Source organism: Grammomys surdaster, unplaced genomic scaffold, assembly GCF_004785775.1.
Source record: "Grammomys surdaster isolate TR1022 unplaced genomic scaffold, NIH_TR_1.0 172, whole genome shotgun sequence".
Lineage (NCBI taxonomy): Eukaryota > Metazoa > Chordata > Mammalia > Rodentia > Muridae > Grammomys > Grammomys surdaster.
In genome coordinates, this window is record NW_021604620.1 from 5,225,839 (window position 1) to 5,242,122 (window position 16,284).

The 16,284-nt window shown below is 38.6% G+C and overlaps 1 protein-coding gene across 5 annotated transcripts in view; it reads right to left on the reverse strand.

Annotated features, from left to right (window-relative positions):
• The window catches only part of Azi2 (5-azacytidine induced 2), a 28,395-nt gene extending 12,389 nt beyond the window's left edge, over nt 1-16,006 (reverse strand). The window contains exons 1-6 of one of the 5 annotated variants that reach the window (XM_028767423.1): nt 15,716-16,006; nt 8,437-8,657; nt 6,587-6,712; nt 6,016-6,115; nt 5,074-5,222; nt 750-844 (exon numbers count right to left, since the gene is read on the reverse strand). In XM_028767423.1, coding sequence (XP_028623256.1) covers nt 750-844; nt 5,074-5,222; nt 6,016-6,115; nt 6,587-6,712; nt 8,437-8,652 — 686 coding nt within the window. In that variant the 5' untranslated portion in view covers nt 8,653-8,657; nt 15,716-16,006. Of the gene's footprint in view, nt 1-749; nt 845-5,073; nt 5,223-6,015; nt 6,116-6,586; nt 6,713-8,436; nt 8,658-13,493; nt 13,514-15,261; nt 15,354-15,633 lie in introns of those variants that run through there. The other 4 variants (XM_028767421.1, XM_028767422.1, XM_028767424.1 and 1 more) reach the window with 4 other exon arrangements.
• Between the last annotated feature and the right edge of the window lie 278 nt (nt 16,007-16,284).

Genomic DNA, 16,284 nt, shown 5'->3' on the forward strand with positions numbered 1-16,284 from the left:
TAAGATCTGCCCAACTCTCAGAAGGGGAAAGGGAAGCTACTTTAGGGGCAATGCAGAAAGAGGCAATAAGGCAGTTTTACTGGGACAAGTGAAGACAGACAGGTGAAGACAGAATGAGCCAGAGAATGAGGAGCCAGAAGACTAGAACAGATTGCCAGTTAGTATGAGGCCAAGCAGAGCAATTTGGTAGAGGCTGAGAGAGAGAAGGCAGACTAAATCAGCCCGTTTGGAGAGGAGTTTGAAGCACAACAGTTGAATTGAACCAGCCAGCCAGAGTTTAGAAAGAACTAGAAAGGATAAGCTTATTCAGCAGTAAGTCTCTGAGGCTGAAAACATTCTAGGTAAGATTGTACAAAGACTAGAAGTTTCCAGGACTAGGCCTTGGTTAGCAGACAGAGGCAGTAAGCCTCCAGACGACAATTACTTCAGGAGAATAAAACATAAATTTATAGAACCATATTAAAGGGTTGCAGCATTAGGAAGGCTGAGAACCACTGCTTTGAAGGAACTAAAAATAAAATATGGGATTTGCTACAGGATTAAAAGATGCGTACTATGACCAATTGTGATTTCTCTAAAACAAACGTCTTTCAAATATTTCTGACAGGCTGGCACAGCAAGTCAGGTTAAGCCTGTTGGCAAGTAACTGTTAAATCATTATACAGTGATCAGAAATTACAGCTGCATATCTAATGTTTGCTGCTCCTCAAGTTAAACCATATTAGAAAGGTAGAATGCATTCAGGAGACCTGTGGTGAAGGCCCTGGGGTGGAACATGCTCTTCCCTCGACAAGCTCGGCCTGGTGACATCTCTGTCCTGCAGAATGTCTTCCTGAGATGGACCCTGTCATGTGTTTAAAAAGAAAACAACAGGAATTATTTCAATGTTTTTCAGTTCTTCATTTACTACAGATGTTTCAACATTCATAAAATATAGCTACAGTTGTATCAAGTATAAGACTAGATTTTAGACTCAGTTTTAAAGAGACATTGCCACCTGTTCCTGACATGTCTAACTCACTTCCAGTTACCTGAGTGTTCAAGCTTTCATTTCCTGTAAAACATGTCTCATGAGTTTGGAATCCTATAAAACATACTTTTGAAAAAATAAGAAGGGTAACATATCTATCACATCACTGTTTAAAGTACATCTGTATGAATTCTATGGGAAAATGGGAATTTCTGCACACAAAACCAGCAAAAATTGAGCAAGTATAATTTATGACAGCATAAATTTCCTCCTAAAGAAATTTCTTGCATGTGCAAATATTCTGGTCTATATTTTAAAAAACAATTGATTCCAATTTAAGAAAATGTAATTATATCTTAAGTAAAGAACCCATGAACTCTGCTGGAGCAGCACTGTAGCTTGATTTTATCTTATTTTTTTATGAACTGTATATGGACACACTGGTTTAGAGGTAGAAACTATATCAGTTACATACACTATTATTCTAAGGCATTGTGCTACATTAGACAAAGAACCATTTCCAATGAATGTTGCAAAAAAACCCAAATCCCAAGACCTATAAAAGATACTTTTTAATCTAATATATTCAAGATCTTCTGTATCATACTTATTCACAATGCACTTTTTTTTTTGTTGTTGTTTTGTTTTTTTTGAGGCAGGGTTTCTCTGTGTAGTCCTAGCTGTCCTGGAACTCACTCTGTAGAGCAGGCTAGCCTGAAACTCAGAAATCCACCTGCCTCTGCCTCCCAAGTGCTGGGATTAAAGGCGTGCGCCACCACTGCTCGGCCACAATGCACTTTTATTCAAGAATCTGAAACAAACATTAATCTCACAAGTATGAATTAGTCTATAAGCAGGAACTGCTGGTATAAGCTGAAAAACAAAATTTTACTATTCAGTATTACTTACATAACAAATTATAAACTGGGCATATTAGCTCGCTCCCGTAATCCCAGCACTTGGGAAATTGAAGAAGATTGCTCTAAAGTCAGGACAGCCTGGGCTTCAGAGTGAGTTCTTGGGTCAACTTGGACTATGGAGTGAGACTCTACCTCAAAAACTACCATAAATGTAGGCATCCTTGGTATTGTTCTTTATTGTTTTCCATAAGAAATAAAAGTTTCCCCAGACAGCCTTTAGTTTTTTGTATCATTAATTAAAAACGACGTTCCCCAGTATATACTTAAACCACACATTTACTGGAAATGTTCTTTAAAGCCAACAATATGGAAATACATTTTCCATAAGAATGCGAAAATATTTTACATCTACTGCCAGTAAAGTTGAATGTAAATCATCAACAATCCAAGTCCTCAAAAGGACTGTCCCCAACAGGGAAAGACCCCTCATGGCGAATAAGGAGGCTGTACTGTTCTGAAGGATACACTCATTTCAGGTTTCACAGGTCCCTGCAATACAGCTTTCCTAGTACCTCTAATATACTGAAAAATACTAGGATTCCACATGGGCTGTTTATTTTGAACCACTGTTTCTTACACCACTTTGACTGACTTTGAACTCTCAGAATCAACTGTTCTGAATATAAATGGCTAGGATATAAAATTGGAAAAGCACCAGCAGAAAGGTCTCTGAAATGCTGACCCTACTAACAAGAAACACTAGTAGACAAATTTGCCAATAAGCGAAATCAGAATGTTCCTAGTATGACTACAAGGGATGTTGTCACACACCACAGAAGCTACCCTAAAGTATGTGTCACATAATGTCTTAAGCATTTTAAAATATGGCCAGAGTAGATGCAGACAAGTTATTAATGTGAACATAGACTTCTTACATTGGCTCATTTTTACAGTCCCATATCCAGTAAGATTCTAACCAGATCCAAAAGTACATAAAACATCATGGTTTTAAGTTGGAAACCTTGAAAAAAAATGTACTTCAACTATTCTTAGTTTGTTTCTTGATCTCAGTTGTGGGCTTTTCCACTTCACAACCTCCTGCTGTCAGTAATACACACTATGAGAGCAGAACTGCTCAGTTTTCTCTCACCCTTCAACATTCCTCCCTTTATCTCACATAAAACTTAAACGTTTCCTGTTTCTCGGAATTAATGTCATCATCAGTTTAAACTGGTAAAACTTTAAAACATTTCTTGTACTTTCAATAATCTGCTTCTATGAACTGCTAGCATAGGACAGATGTAAACTAAAACCATATTTATTCCCTAGCACCACCTAGTGGAACAGAGGAAGTAATAACCACAACTTGACCCTTCATCTCAGCACAGACACATCTAATACTCTAAATAAATTTGTTAGCTTGTTTTAATGTATATAAAGAATGTACTCTGTCCAGGTACTATGCTAACCTCTTTATATAATCCCTAATTTAATTTTTATCAAAAGAGAGGTACTCAATGCCTTTAGAAATAAATTTTCTCATAGTTAAAAATGACATTCCTATTTTCTATATTTAATAAAATCACACTAAGACAGATTTCCATAATCAGATAGTACTGTTTCTTACTCTACAGTGAAATATTCTATGCATAAAATATAAACATACTTTATGTATAAAAGCTATCAATTATTTCATGGAAAATATAAACACTGACAGTTACTCAGAGCTTTGCAGTGCAATCTTTTTGTGCAAGCAGCTATTCTAAAAGGGACTTGTTAGTGGCTATGGTAATTGGGTGTACGGAATAGAATACTGGAAGTCTGAAGAAGTGGTGGTATGTGGCCAACTGAACACTTAAAGGCAGGGCAGTAAAGTTCTGCAGTCAAGTAATAAAGAAACACTGGCTTTAACCCAACCAGATAGCAATTGTGTGGTGTTTTCCTTTCTCAGATCCAGAGTTTCCAATATGGATTCTCACTGTGCAGGTCAGATGAAGCAGACAGGAGGAAGCAGAGTGCTCTAGATTCCCACATGAAGCTCATTCTCAGTTAGTGGTCACCGATTAATGACAGTAAGCAGCATTTAAGGCCACCTGGGACATGGGTACACTGAGGATGGCAAGTAGCCCCACTTTGAGATGGTGACCTCCACAGGAACATGGTCAGGAGTTCTCAGCAGTATGCCAGGCTTTGATGGGCAAATGGTTGAGCTGAGGATTAACTGGCTATAATTAGTTTAAAATACACAAATGTAAAATATTTTTGCTCTATTCTCATATCCCAGTTTCACCTAAAAACCTGACACCCCCTCACTCACCCCAGTAGAGTAGTAGTAAACAGACTGTACTACAGCAGCTGACTTGGCAGATGTTTTTGTTGTTGAGTTTCCTAATTCATTCTCAAACTGGCTAAAAACTATCAGTCTCCTGAGAAGAAACAGGCTATGTAAGCTAGGCTTCCTTTGTGAGTGGTAAGTCTGTTGTTTTTCAAGAATTCTCTAATGTTGTTTTCTGTGTTCAAGTTAACCAAATTGTTAAATAAAGGGAAAGGTTAAAACTAAGTTCTCTTTAAAATTTTCTGACACATTCAAAACAAGAGAAACTAGAAGGAAAGGAAGTTTGAAAAAAAATTAAAGTAACCTGAGGCAGTTTGAATATGGATGGTCCTCATAAGCTCATATTTGAATGCCTGGTCTGCAGTTGGCAGAACTCTTTGGGAATGATTGGGAGGATGTGGCCTTGTTGGAGGAGGTCTGTCAGTGGAGTGGGCTTTGCAGGTTAACAAGCTCATGCATTCCTAGGAAGCTTTCTTTTCTGTCTGCCTTGTACTTGTAGATCAAATGTAAGCTTTCAGCTACTGCTCCAGCACCATGCCTACCTGCCTGCCAACTGTCATGTTCCCAAACATGAAGATCATGGACTCAAACCTTGTAGAACCATGAGTCCAAACTAAATGCTTTCTATTATAAGTGGCCTTGGTCATGGTGCTTTGTCACAACAACAGAAAAGTAATTAAGACACAACCCAATATACATTTAAAATCAAATCTTAAAACTATATTCTGGGGTAAAAATGAATGTACAGATCATATGAAATATTAGAAGCAATGATTTCATGATAAACATGAATTTCTATTCTATGGTTATAATTAATTATAGACCTATGATTTAGTACTTAGTTACAATCCTATATATGATGCACAGAGCACACAGATGTCCTCCATTTATTAACAAGGTTCAGGTACCGTCTGTTTGGCTTTCTGTAGCTCTGTTCTGAGGTCACTACATTCTTTCCTCAGTAGTTCCAGCTCCTGTTCCAAACCATGGATCTTCAAGTCACAGCTTAGCTTCTCCACTTCCCAGCTGGATGAGGGCGGATTTAAATTCCTCATCACTAGAAAAAGGACAGACAACAAAATGATTAACTTTGTTTTTTTATAGAAATTACAGTTCCTAGGTGATACTAGTAAAAATGTCAATAACTAACTAGTACTAGACATGCATAAATACTATGGCTCAGTGTTACCTACTCCACCAGAGTTTGAAATTTGATCGACAGGTCTAGAATCATTGCAAAACAACTGTACTCATAAACATCTGACTATGACTCAGTACAGCTGGATCCTACATTATCTCTGACTCACTCCTTGATTTCCATCTTTGAAAAGCTCCAACCATTTTCCTAGAAAAAGCTCACATTCATTTTCTACCAGAAGGTTTCTCAATAGTCAATTCTTTTGCTTCATTAATAAGACTGTTGATGGGAACAGGATTATTATCTCGAACTCCCAGAAGACCTTTCCATCTCAGCACCTCATCTGTACATTTTATCAACTTTCAGGAAAAAAAACAAAAAATTAAGAGTCTTATTGAAGCTACTTCATAACGATGTTTAACCACGGGCAGTGAGTTAGTGGGACAAATCAGGGGATAGCAGTGGGGCGCGAGGTTTAGTACGGATGGGGTTTTACATCTCTCCCCTACTTCATCATACACTACCCCTGAATAAAAGCATCACATCTTCTGTAGGAAAAGTACAATTTTCAGCTTAAGTAAACAGGATATTGTATGAAAAAAAAAAAAAATTAAGGCTCTATCCTACAGACATAGGGCGCTCATATGGACGTTACACAATGGAAAGATGGATCAGCTTAATTAGAATATCCGTAAACAAGGAAGCGGCGTACCCTGCTGAGTCTCCACCTCTGTCCTCAGCTGCAGAAGTTCTACTTCTTTAGACTGTAGCTGCTCATTCAACACTTTCAAAGACTCAGAGTTGTCTTTGTTCTAGTTAAGTAGGGAAAATGCCAAATAACAGTCAATAACATCTCAATTTTGGTTTGTTTTATATCTTAATTTTTAGGTCAATACTGAATAAATCTCATTCTAACTTTTAAAAGAAAGATGGGAAAATGAACCCCGATTCTTTTTGTTTCTTAGGATATCACTGCTCACTCTATTAAAAGCTAAAGCAAACAAACAAACAAAAAAACCCAATAATTAAGTAACAACCTTGTCATGACTTTTTTCAAAGTAAGTTAGTGATGTTGAGATGGCTTTAAGTCCTTAACATGCTTAAGTATTTAAATCCTTAAATTCTAAGTATTTTGTATATTAGTGGTAAATATAATTAAGAATTTCCATATACCACAACATGTATATTTTAATTAATAATTGTTTAACCCATTATTTTAATTCTAAGCCTCTTGCTAGACAAAACAATTAAAATATAAAGTATTATTTTTCAAATCAACTTACTATCTTTTCCAATTTGTTCTTCAGATTGTCTCTATCAATGCAAACCTCTCGATATGCATGGTAGGCCTTATTCACTTGTTCTCGTCCCACAGAACTTGTTTCTTCATCTATTCGCGCTCCAACAAGCTAATAATAGCATGAAATTAGGGGGAAAATCTTCAGTGGGTATTGTGTAGAACCGAGTAAGTCTATGCTCAGATGGCTCTATATCCTATTCTAATCACTATACTGGAAGGATAAAGCTTACCTTTGGGTATAAATGACTATTTCATTGCCACACAATCTTTACTAAGAAGACAAATAGTATAGAAAAAAGGCAAATACTTTCTCTGTTGCTCAGAAGTAATCTGTGCTTTGTGCTGTCTGCTTTATGATAAACTTAATCACTACACTGTAATTCAGTATTATTGTCTTGTGACATGTCTGGGTATTTTCCAAGTCCACAGTACCTAATGTCTATCATCAGAAAAGTATCAAATCAGACTTCGTAAGGAACAGACATGTCGCTTCATTAAACCTTACAGTCCAAATCCTGAAATTAATAGGATTGATGGTCACAATGTACAGATTGTATGTTAGCTTACATACTAAAGTCCATGTTTCTATTTAATTTTAAAAGCATAACAATTAGTTGTAAAGTTGCCTTCAGTAATTTACCTTAATATATGACAAATATACTTAGTTCCTAAGACAGAATTAGTAAGAAACTAATATTATCAATAAATGACTTCCCTTGTTTTTCCAACACAACAAACAAATATAAATTCTACCAAAACTGCCCCCCTCAAGTTTTTAAGTATAGGAAAATTCCTTTTTTTGATTTCTAAGAACTCATTTCTTTTACCATTTGTGGAAGCTCTTATTTTTGTAAGATACAAATACAAATCTGAGTTGAGGAACTATAAACTAATTAAAATCTTGCAATGCTATAAATGGGCAACCAAGAAAAATTCCAACATTTAAAATTAACTTAAGTCTTATTATAATTTAGAATGCATTTAAACCACCTTATATAGCATTCAGAAATGGAACATTCTGCATAGAAAAATACATGTCATTATTGGCTCCAAGTATTATTCCTACTTTATTGCTACACAGAAGTAAAGGTTCTAGTCCTGGTGAAGAGCTGGTTAAAGACAGTGAAGCAATGTCACAGGCTTCCCCCGCCCCTGATAGTTTCCTTTACTAGTATCTTATTCTTGTGTATAGACCTGAAAATTCCAAGTTACATATATATAAGTGGGACTGGGTGACAGCTCAGTTGGTAAACTGCTCGCTGATGGCCTGAGTTCAATCCTCAGGTAAACAACCAGGTATGGTGATGTGTACTTGTAACCCCAGTAACAGGGACACAGGGACTGGAAGATCCCTGCGGCTTCCTAGCCAGGCAGCCTAGTCTAATTAGTAATCTCTATGACCCAGTAAAAGATCTAGTCTCAAAACAGAAAGTGGAAAGCTCCTGAGGCACCTAAGGCTGCCCTCTGGCGTTTAAATAGATGCTTGTGCACCTTACAAAAACAGAACAAAATAAAACAAACCAAAAATAAAATAAAATAAAATAAAATAAAATAAAATAAAATAAAGAAACTAGCCTCAATACATAGCAATGACAGTAGGCATTCTGAAAAAAGGAAAAGAAAATTTTTGAAATATAACATCTTTAAGTTGTTAAATCCTATTCTACAATATCACTGAACACATGGTATGGCTGATACAGCATAGTTAGTTTAATGGAGAAGAATTTAGAAATTCTTATTTTTTCTTGGAAGACTGAAAATTTTTTTAAATTTTAAATATCGGGAATTATTTTTTATGTCAAAAATATAGTCAAATGAGAGGAGGGAAGCCACCTTTTCTTCCAAAGCCCTTATTCTTTTCTTTAAGAAGGAGTTTTCTTTCTCTGAATACTTAAGTCTCTTCTTGATGTCTTCATAAGCAGTGACCAGGGCAAAATGTGAAGCAACAGACTCATCTCCGGGATATGCTGAGAGTGGAGTAACTGTCTCTCTTCTGTGGGCCTTTTCATGATTCAGAATGCAGATGTCATCTTCTACTAGTGTGTCCATGGCAGCTATGAGAAGAAAAAGTATGAAGGTTACTCTTGGTCAGTGAGCAGGGGAGGATATATTTACAATGTGAATACTGAAAATCACTTTACTTAAACTACTTTCTTTAGAGGCAACACAGCGTAGATGCTACATAGGCACAGCTATCCAGGGTCAGTTCTGTGGGACTTAATGGGAAAGCTAATAACCACTTTTATAGTCTAAAGAATGAAAAATTAATATAGACAAACACGTAGAACTATAAACAATAAAGTTCTGTAAAAGTGTGAAATAAGACTGTGAGTATGGTTCAGCAGTAGAACATTTGCCACATATAAATCAGGTCCTGGGCTGGAGCCCTGGCTAAACAAAAGTATCATGTACTATTTTACCTAAATGAATAAAATATATATATATATATTATATGTATTACATATATATGTATTATATATATATATAATTTCATAGTATATCATATATAGTGGTGTGATGTAGACTAGTTTTAGGAGACATAAAACCAGTACCCAAACTATTCATCTGATTTAAATAAAAATCCTACCCCAAATGGATGAAATTTATTGAATTGAGTATCTTCTAAAATCATCTAAAACCAAATACTAATAAACTGCTCTACAAAGGCAAGAAATAATTTTAAAGAGCTGAGCTTTTGCATTTTTGTTTTAAACAAAGTTTTAAATAATTCAACTGTGATTTCTGTATTCATTTTTTAGCATTAACCATTGTCCTAAGCAAAAATACAAAATAAAACCTTTATAACCCAGTGTGAGAGACAGGCATACAGAAAAAAATAGTCATTACTCTGCATAGACAAATAACATATCTGAAAAAAAAAATCCAAAATGCTATGGAGCCAGAGGGATGGTTTTCAAAGGAGGTACCAAATGACGTCAGTTCACTCTTGCAAGTGAGGAGGGCATGCTGACTATCACACTTAAACCTTTACATTCTGCTAACTTCTAGCATATGAAAAACTTTACAGGCATGAAAAAGTGTGGGGAGAGAGGAGCTGAAAGGGGAATGACAGGATAAAGATGTAACTGGAGATCAAGCGAGGTGATCCTTGATGATGAAGAGGGTGAAAATTTTGGCCTTTATTCTGTAAAATCAAAAAAGATAGCCCAGACACAGCACTTATTAAGAAAACTCACAACTGTTATAGTCCCCAAAGTAGTAGTATAGATGTTATGTACCTTTCAGAGGTGGGGCATTATGGAAAGTCCTCAGGTCACTGAAAGCATATCCTCAAAGAAGACTCTTGGACCCTGGTCCAGTCTGCTACCTCTTTTCCTAACCTCTGATGGGAACAGTTTACTCTTCAGAGACCTGCCATGATGGGGCACCCATTTACCCTTGCTAGAGGCTGAAAGTTGGGACACCAATCTTAAGACTTATAACTTCTACAATTACAAAAAGGTGTTCCTTTTCTTTGTAAGTAGCCCCTTCATAGTCATTTTACATCAGCAACACAAAATCCATTCATACAGTCGCCAGTGAACGGCTTGGCACTATGCTGCTTGCGAGCATCCATTTACATCTTCATAACTATACTATGAGGTACAAAGTCTTATTAAAGCCTTTTTTACAAATGTGAAAACTGGGCCATAAATGTAGCCAGGTGAGATTAGGGTGCAGCAGAGGCTGTTTGATTTTTAGAACCAAAACTAGTAATATTCTTCCTTCACAATGAACTTTTCTTTAGAAAATCTTACATTCATCAAGACCTTAGAGAATGGGTGGGTAGCTCACATCTGTAAGCATAGCACTTGAAAGTCTAAGGCAGAAGGACTGCCACCAGTTCAAGGCTGCAGACAGTCTTGGGGTAGCTACAGTATAGAACCCTGTGATAAAATGTATTTACAAAACTAGCCAGCTGGCTTTGGAGTTTAATTTTTCTGGATAAATGGTACTATATTTAAATACATCAAGCTAAAGCTAACATGTAAAATATAAGAAGCTTGTTCATAACTACTCATAGATAGAAAATATAGTCACTGGAAATTATTGCACTACTGCTGAAACTCAGTGGGAGAACATTTTCTAGCATGCAGAAGGCCCTGGGTTTAATCTCTACCAGTACAAAAGAAACCCCACCACTCCTACCCCTCCTCCCCCCAGGACTGACTGAAACACTCAAATTTTTTGATGTTTTTAATAGTCCTAGCAGAAACTGGTTTATAATTCACTTTCAAAATTTAATCAATGTAAACATATTCTCCAAAGACAAGCTTAAGTGGGTCCCTCTCTGTAAAAGTAATTTTAAAAGTGGCAGTATTTCTTTAACCCCAGCTAGCTTCTAAATGATTGAGACTATTAGACTTACTTAATCAAGCTTTACTGCACAATACCCAGACAGTCATTGATCTATTTTAATCCTCTAACCTACTCTGGCTACCTCCCAGCCAAAATCCCAAGGATACTTGCATTTTAATATTGGTCTGTCTCTCTGGGCTTCTGGTTTGTTCTCCCATGATGTCTCCAGGACACCTTCCTCCCCTGGCTGGCTGAAGTCCTGCCCTATTCTCTCTTTTGCCCAGCCATTGGTTGATCAGCTTTTATTGACAAGTCAAAGAATAAATTGGGAGCAATGTTCACAGAAACTTGAAATAGGAGATATTTAGAATAAACACGACAATGTCATGTCTGGATTGCAACTAGATATGGGGACAGAGAAATCAGCACTTGAATAATATATTGGTAATCTTTGCACAGTACACAAAAACATTATGTCTACACCTCACAACTATAAAAGCAGTAATGAAGTATTAATGTATTCCAGTGAATGCTATAAACAAGTTTAGTTCTTTTCACGAGAAAGAGGACTATGGAAACAGTCCAACTCAGTGTTGGAAAAGTGGAGACTACTGCCTAGAATTACTTGCCATCCTGGTAAGAATATTATGTGGTTTTACTGTAGATCCATGTAAATCAGAATACCTGGGTTAAAAACTTCAAGCTACACTCTACAATAAGCATTCCAAATTATGTTGAGTCCCATTCTTACCTGAGAACTACTATCAAGATGCAAAAGAACTAAAGACAATTACATGATTCCTAGAATTCAAATTATAACTAGTGTTCTTGACCATCTACAGGCAAGGCTAGTTTTATGTAGTCAACTGGTGACCACCTAACTTTTGCATGAAGACAGTAATAGTTCATGAAGTATTTTAACTTTATCATTTCATCATGATAGTACCAGAGAGTAAGGTGTAATAAATTTAAATGCTAAAAAAACTGTATGTACAAATATTTCATGTTTGACACTATAACTTAGAGTGTAGATTAAATGAATCCATTAACAGAATAAATTAAATATAAATAGAGATAGAAAAGGACTGAAGTAAATAATGCTGCCAATTACTGCGGAGAGCAGTAAAATTCCAGGCACAATAATAGAGCAATTTGTCAAATAAGGTAGGTAGTGTATATGACTAATGGAGAAACATATGTAGAAAAAGATGTTCAAGCATTACTAATCAAATAATTTATAATTTCCATCTTCACTGAAATCAATACTGAGATGGCCTCTTCCAGTCTCTATATGATAGGATTTGATAAACTAGAAAACAGAAATATCTCCTGACACCAGATTTATCTTTTTTTCTAGGAATGAATGATTATCCTGCTCGTTTCAACACCTGCCTTTTAGATCATTGTCAAGTGCCAACCACTACTGCCTGAACATGGGTATTGCTAGTTTTTAGGTGGATACTATTAACCCAATTTACAAAGCTTAAAAAACAACAAATCAGAGAGCAACTTGGGATATGAACCTCGATAATCTATCTTCTAAATTGTGGGTTTTTTAAAAAAAAGTTTATTTATTTATTATATGTAAGTACACTGTAGTTGTCTTCAGACACCCCAGAAGAGGGCATCAGATCATTACAGATGGTTGTGAGCCACCATGTGGTTGCTGGGAATTGAACTCAGGACCTCCAGAAGAGCAGTCAGTGCTCTCAACCACTGAGCCATCTCTCCAGCCCCATGGGTTTCTTTTTAAACACATACACATACTCTATGACATGTGATCTGACTCTCCGCATATTCCTTGCCCACACTGTATGTCCTTTTTTTTCTTTTGGTAACCCACCAAGTGCAGTTGTGCTGCCCATGTGCCATGCATGTAGATCACCAACTGGTGCAGTGGCCATCTCTTCAGTAACGAATGTCTCTATCTCTCCCTGTCACTATCCACCATCAATAGCTCCAGAGTACAGAGTGAAGTTTGAAGATTATACACCCTATCCACACTGGGACTTTGTGTTAAGTCTTATAAGGGAACAACAGCTGCTATGAGATCATGACTTTCTCTCCTTCTTTTGGATCTTCTCTTCTTTTCAGCTCTGCCACGATGTTCTCTGCACCTTGTTGGTGCTGATAGTAATACAAATGTCCCATTCAGGGCTGAGCAGTCAGTCTCCTAATGCTCATCACTGTGAGGCAGTATGCATCTCTCCAGTGACCACTGATCAATGCAAAAGGAAGTTTTTCTAATCAAGTTTTGACCCAGGACACATCTGCCCATGCCAGTAGCAGGGTTGACCAAAAGTGTTTGGGTTGAGTGGTCTGGGCCTGGGGAGGATTGGGAAGCTCTTACCTGCCTGTACTAGAAACTTTGCAGACAGGTATGCGAGTTGGATCTAGTCATCAGGTCAAATCTAGGTTATTCACAAAATACTAAGAATGTTGTGACTGTAATTGCTCCCAGTAAGAATCTAGACAAGGCACAAGTCTGTGGTACAATAGCCTACGATTCAGAAACTCAAATTCTAGTCTATGATCTGTCACCTTGATTATACACTACTTCACTTCAGCTCTTAGGATCTTAATTTTTATACCTATATGTGACAGAGTTGGATTGTATCATTAAGACATCATCTCTTTGAATTGTGTAGGCAAATTTTTAATCCAAATGCAGAATGGGAACCTGAAAAAATAAAAAGAAACTCAAGAGTTGTGCCAGAAACTGCTAAGTTAAATACCTTATCTTGCAAGAAAGGCGCCACCAACAGCACAGGGGAGGAAACAGGCTTAGAAAGGTGAGCATATTTGCTATAATCACACCTGTTCACATGAGAGAGATGGGCTTTAACTAAGGCCTACTGTGCATTGCCTGAAGTGAGTCTTGTTAACAATTTCCATTGGTTTTCTATCTCTGAAAAACCAAGATATCCAAGAACCCACTTCATATAGATCAGTTAAGAAACAGTGGAGAAAAAAAGAATAAATCTTATGGAGAACCAGCAAATAACAAGGTATTCCTTTTCTTGTCACTTTAAATAATTAGGGGCAGGAATGGCTTCTGTTTCTTTAAAAGTGTTTCCTAAGTGCCCTTTTTTTAATGATGCCAGCACTTAAATCTATGTGCCTTAGTAGCTAAATGCTTTGTAGTTCATTAAGTGTCCAAAAACAATATCAGATATATAATATGAAAAATGTCAACTTTCATTTTTATGATCCTGACTCACTGACTGCCATTAAGCCGAGAGATCAGTCTTAATGGCCAAGCAATCTTAAGACTCAAGTACAGTACCATGAGAAGCCTTTTTTCCATTTCTTGTCTAAAATAATGTATCTCAATGCAAACAAACACCTATGTTACATGTTGTTAATAATTACTTTGACAATAAAAACCAGCTTCAATTCAGAATGTGTCATTACAGTTATGTTGACCCTAGTCAGCTTTTTGTTTTAATCATACTCTTTCACTCACTAAGCACGGCATGCTCTGGCACCATTCATGAGGCCCTTCTAGTGAAGGCACTTAAGATGCTAGAAACTGGGCTTCACCTTGGTTTTTTTTTTCTTGAAGATGTCTCACTGTATAGCAGTGGCTAGACTGGAATTCAAGAAATCAGTCTGCCTCTGTCTCCCCAGTGCTGGGATTATTAAAGGCATGTGCCACCACCCCTGACTTTTTCTTTAAGAACTCATTAAATCAATGTAGAAACACTAATATGGGTAAGCACTCTTTAATTTACAGGCGAAGTAATTAAACATACAAATAAGTTGCCAACTTCAGAGCAAGCATAGCTCTTAGAATCTGTAACTGGGTGCCTTTGGAAAGCAAACCCTGTACTTCAGAAAAGGGGGAAGGAGAAACTCAGAGAAAGCAGCTTAACCCTTTCCTCCTGTTAAGTGAGGAAGTGGAGAAGTCGATGCTTACATGTCAGGGCTTTCCGTCTAATCCACTGACATTCCCATGACAACATGCTGCCTTTCAGATATGAATGAAACTCTCACATTCACATGAAAATGTCCATTTACAAACCTAGGCCATTCACCACACTGTAGCCATTGAGTGAATAATTCCAGTTATTCCCCATTTAAGATGATGGAGTGATCACTACGGACTAGGTAACGAGAACAATTTTTTGAGAACAAGAAATGAAACTATGTTTTAAGATTTTTGTTCGATCCAACTTAAACTTCAAACGGGGGATTCTTCTGTATTTCAAGAGCAGAGGTCAATTTCAACCCCACTATCTCAATGTTTTTGATCATCACATGGCATTTTGTTCTGATTTCTAGTAGCTTCCATGGGTATTTTATCTCACTTTTGAGCTTTCCGAGTTCCTTGCGAGGAGGACCACAGTGTTAGCCTACCTTGCAACCCAGCCGGAAAACGAGACTGAAACACACAAGTTAGACTGTCGGTCACTCCCAGACGCCACCGACAGTACCCACGTCCCTCTTTCCCGATATAAATGCCACCTCAGTGCAGGAAATAAAACTGAAAGCGTTCCCAGCGAGTCAGAGCACGGACAAAATTTGAGCAGTCCCCGAGCAGAAAGGCTGAAGAAGAGCCTGTGGAAGCGGGGCAGTGGGGATGGCAGGGACCAGCGATGCTAGAGTGGGCCGCTCGGTAGAGCAGAGGGGCGCGGGGGATGGAAAACGACGTGTGTCTGGCCAGGCGACAGCCACCAGGCCCCTCCTGGCTGTCTGCACAGTCCCGGCGAGCGCGAGCGATCCACTCACCCCGAACCCTGGCTACGTAGGGCGGTCCCCAAGGCCACCGGGTTTCGCTTCCCCAGTGTTTGGAAGCCGGCTGAAAACAAACCGGGTCGCCAGGGGTCACCACGGGCTTCCGGTTTCCTCGAAGACGTCGCTGCTTCCCCCGTCAAGGTGGCCGTCACAGGTGCACCGAGGGAGTCCCATGTCTTCCGCCGCGGCTCCCGCAGTCAGGGGCCCTGGAGGTCACGGATGAGCCGAGCAGGGGCGGTCCGGAGTCGCCCGAACAGGCCTGTTACCCAGCAGCACGCGCGCCAACTCCGGGGCTGCCGGAGCCCGCTGCCCCGCTCAGGGGCGGCAAGGCCGAGAGCTCGGTTCTAGAAGGGTCTAGGAACGCCCCGCCGCCCACAAAGGTGTCGCCGCTGCGCACAGGCTATGTGCCAGCGCAGCGCGACGAAACCGGAAGCTGGACCTGAAGACTAGGAGGGCGCCGCTAAGCGGCGCTCTAGCGGGGCGGGGCGTACTACAGGTCCCATGAGCCTCTGCGGTAGGCTGAGGCGCACTACGAGTCCCGTGAGTCTCCGCGGCAGGGCGCACGTACTACCAGTCCCAGCGGTCCCCGAGGCGTGTGAGGCGTCGCTCCCAGCCGCGGGGAGGCGGAGTGGAGCTGAGAAAGCG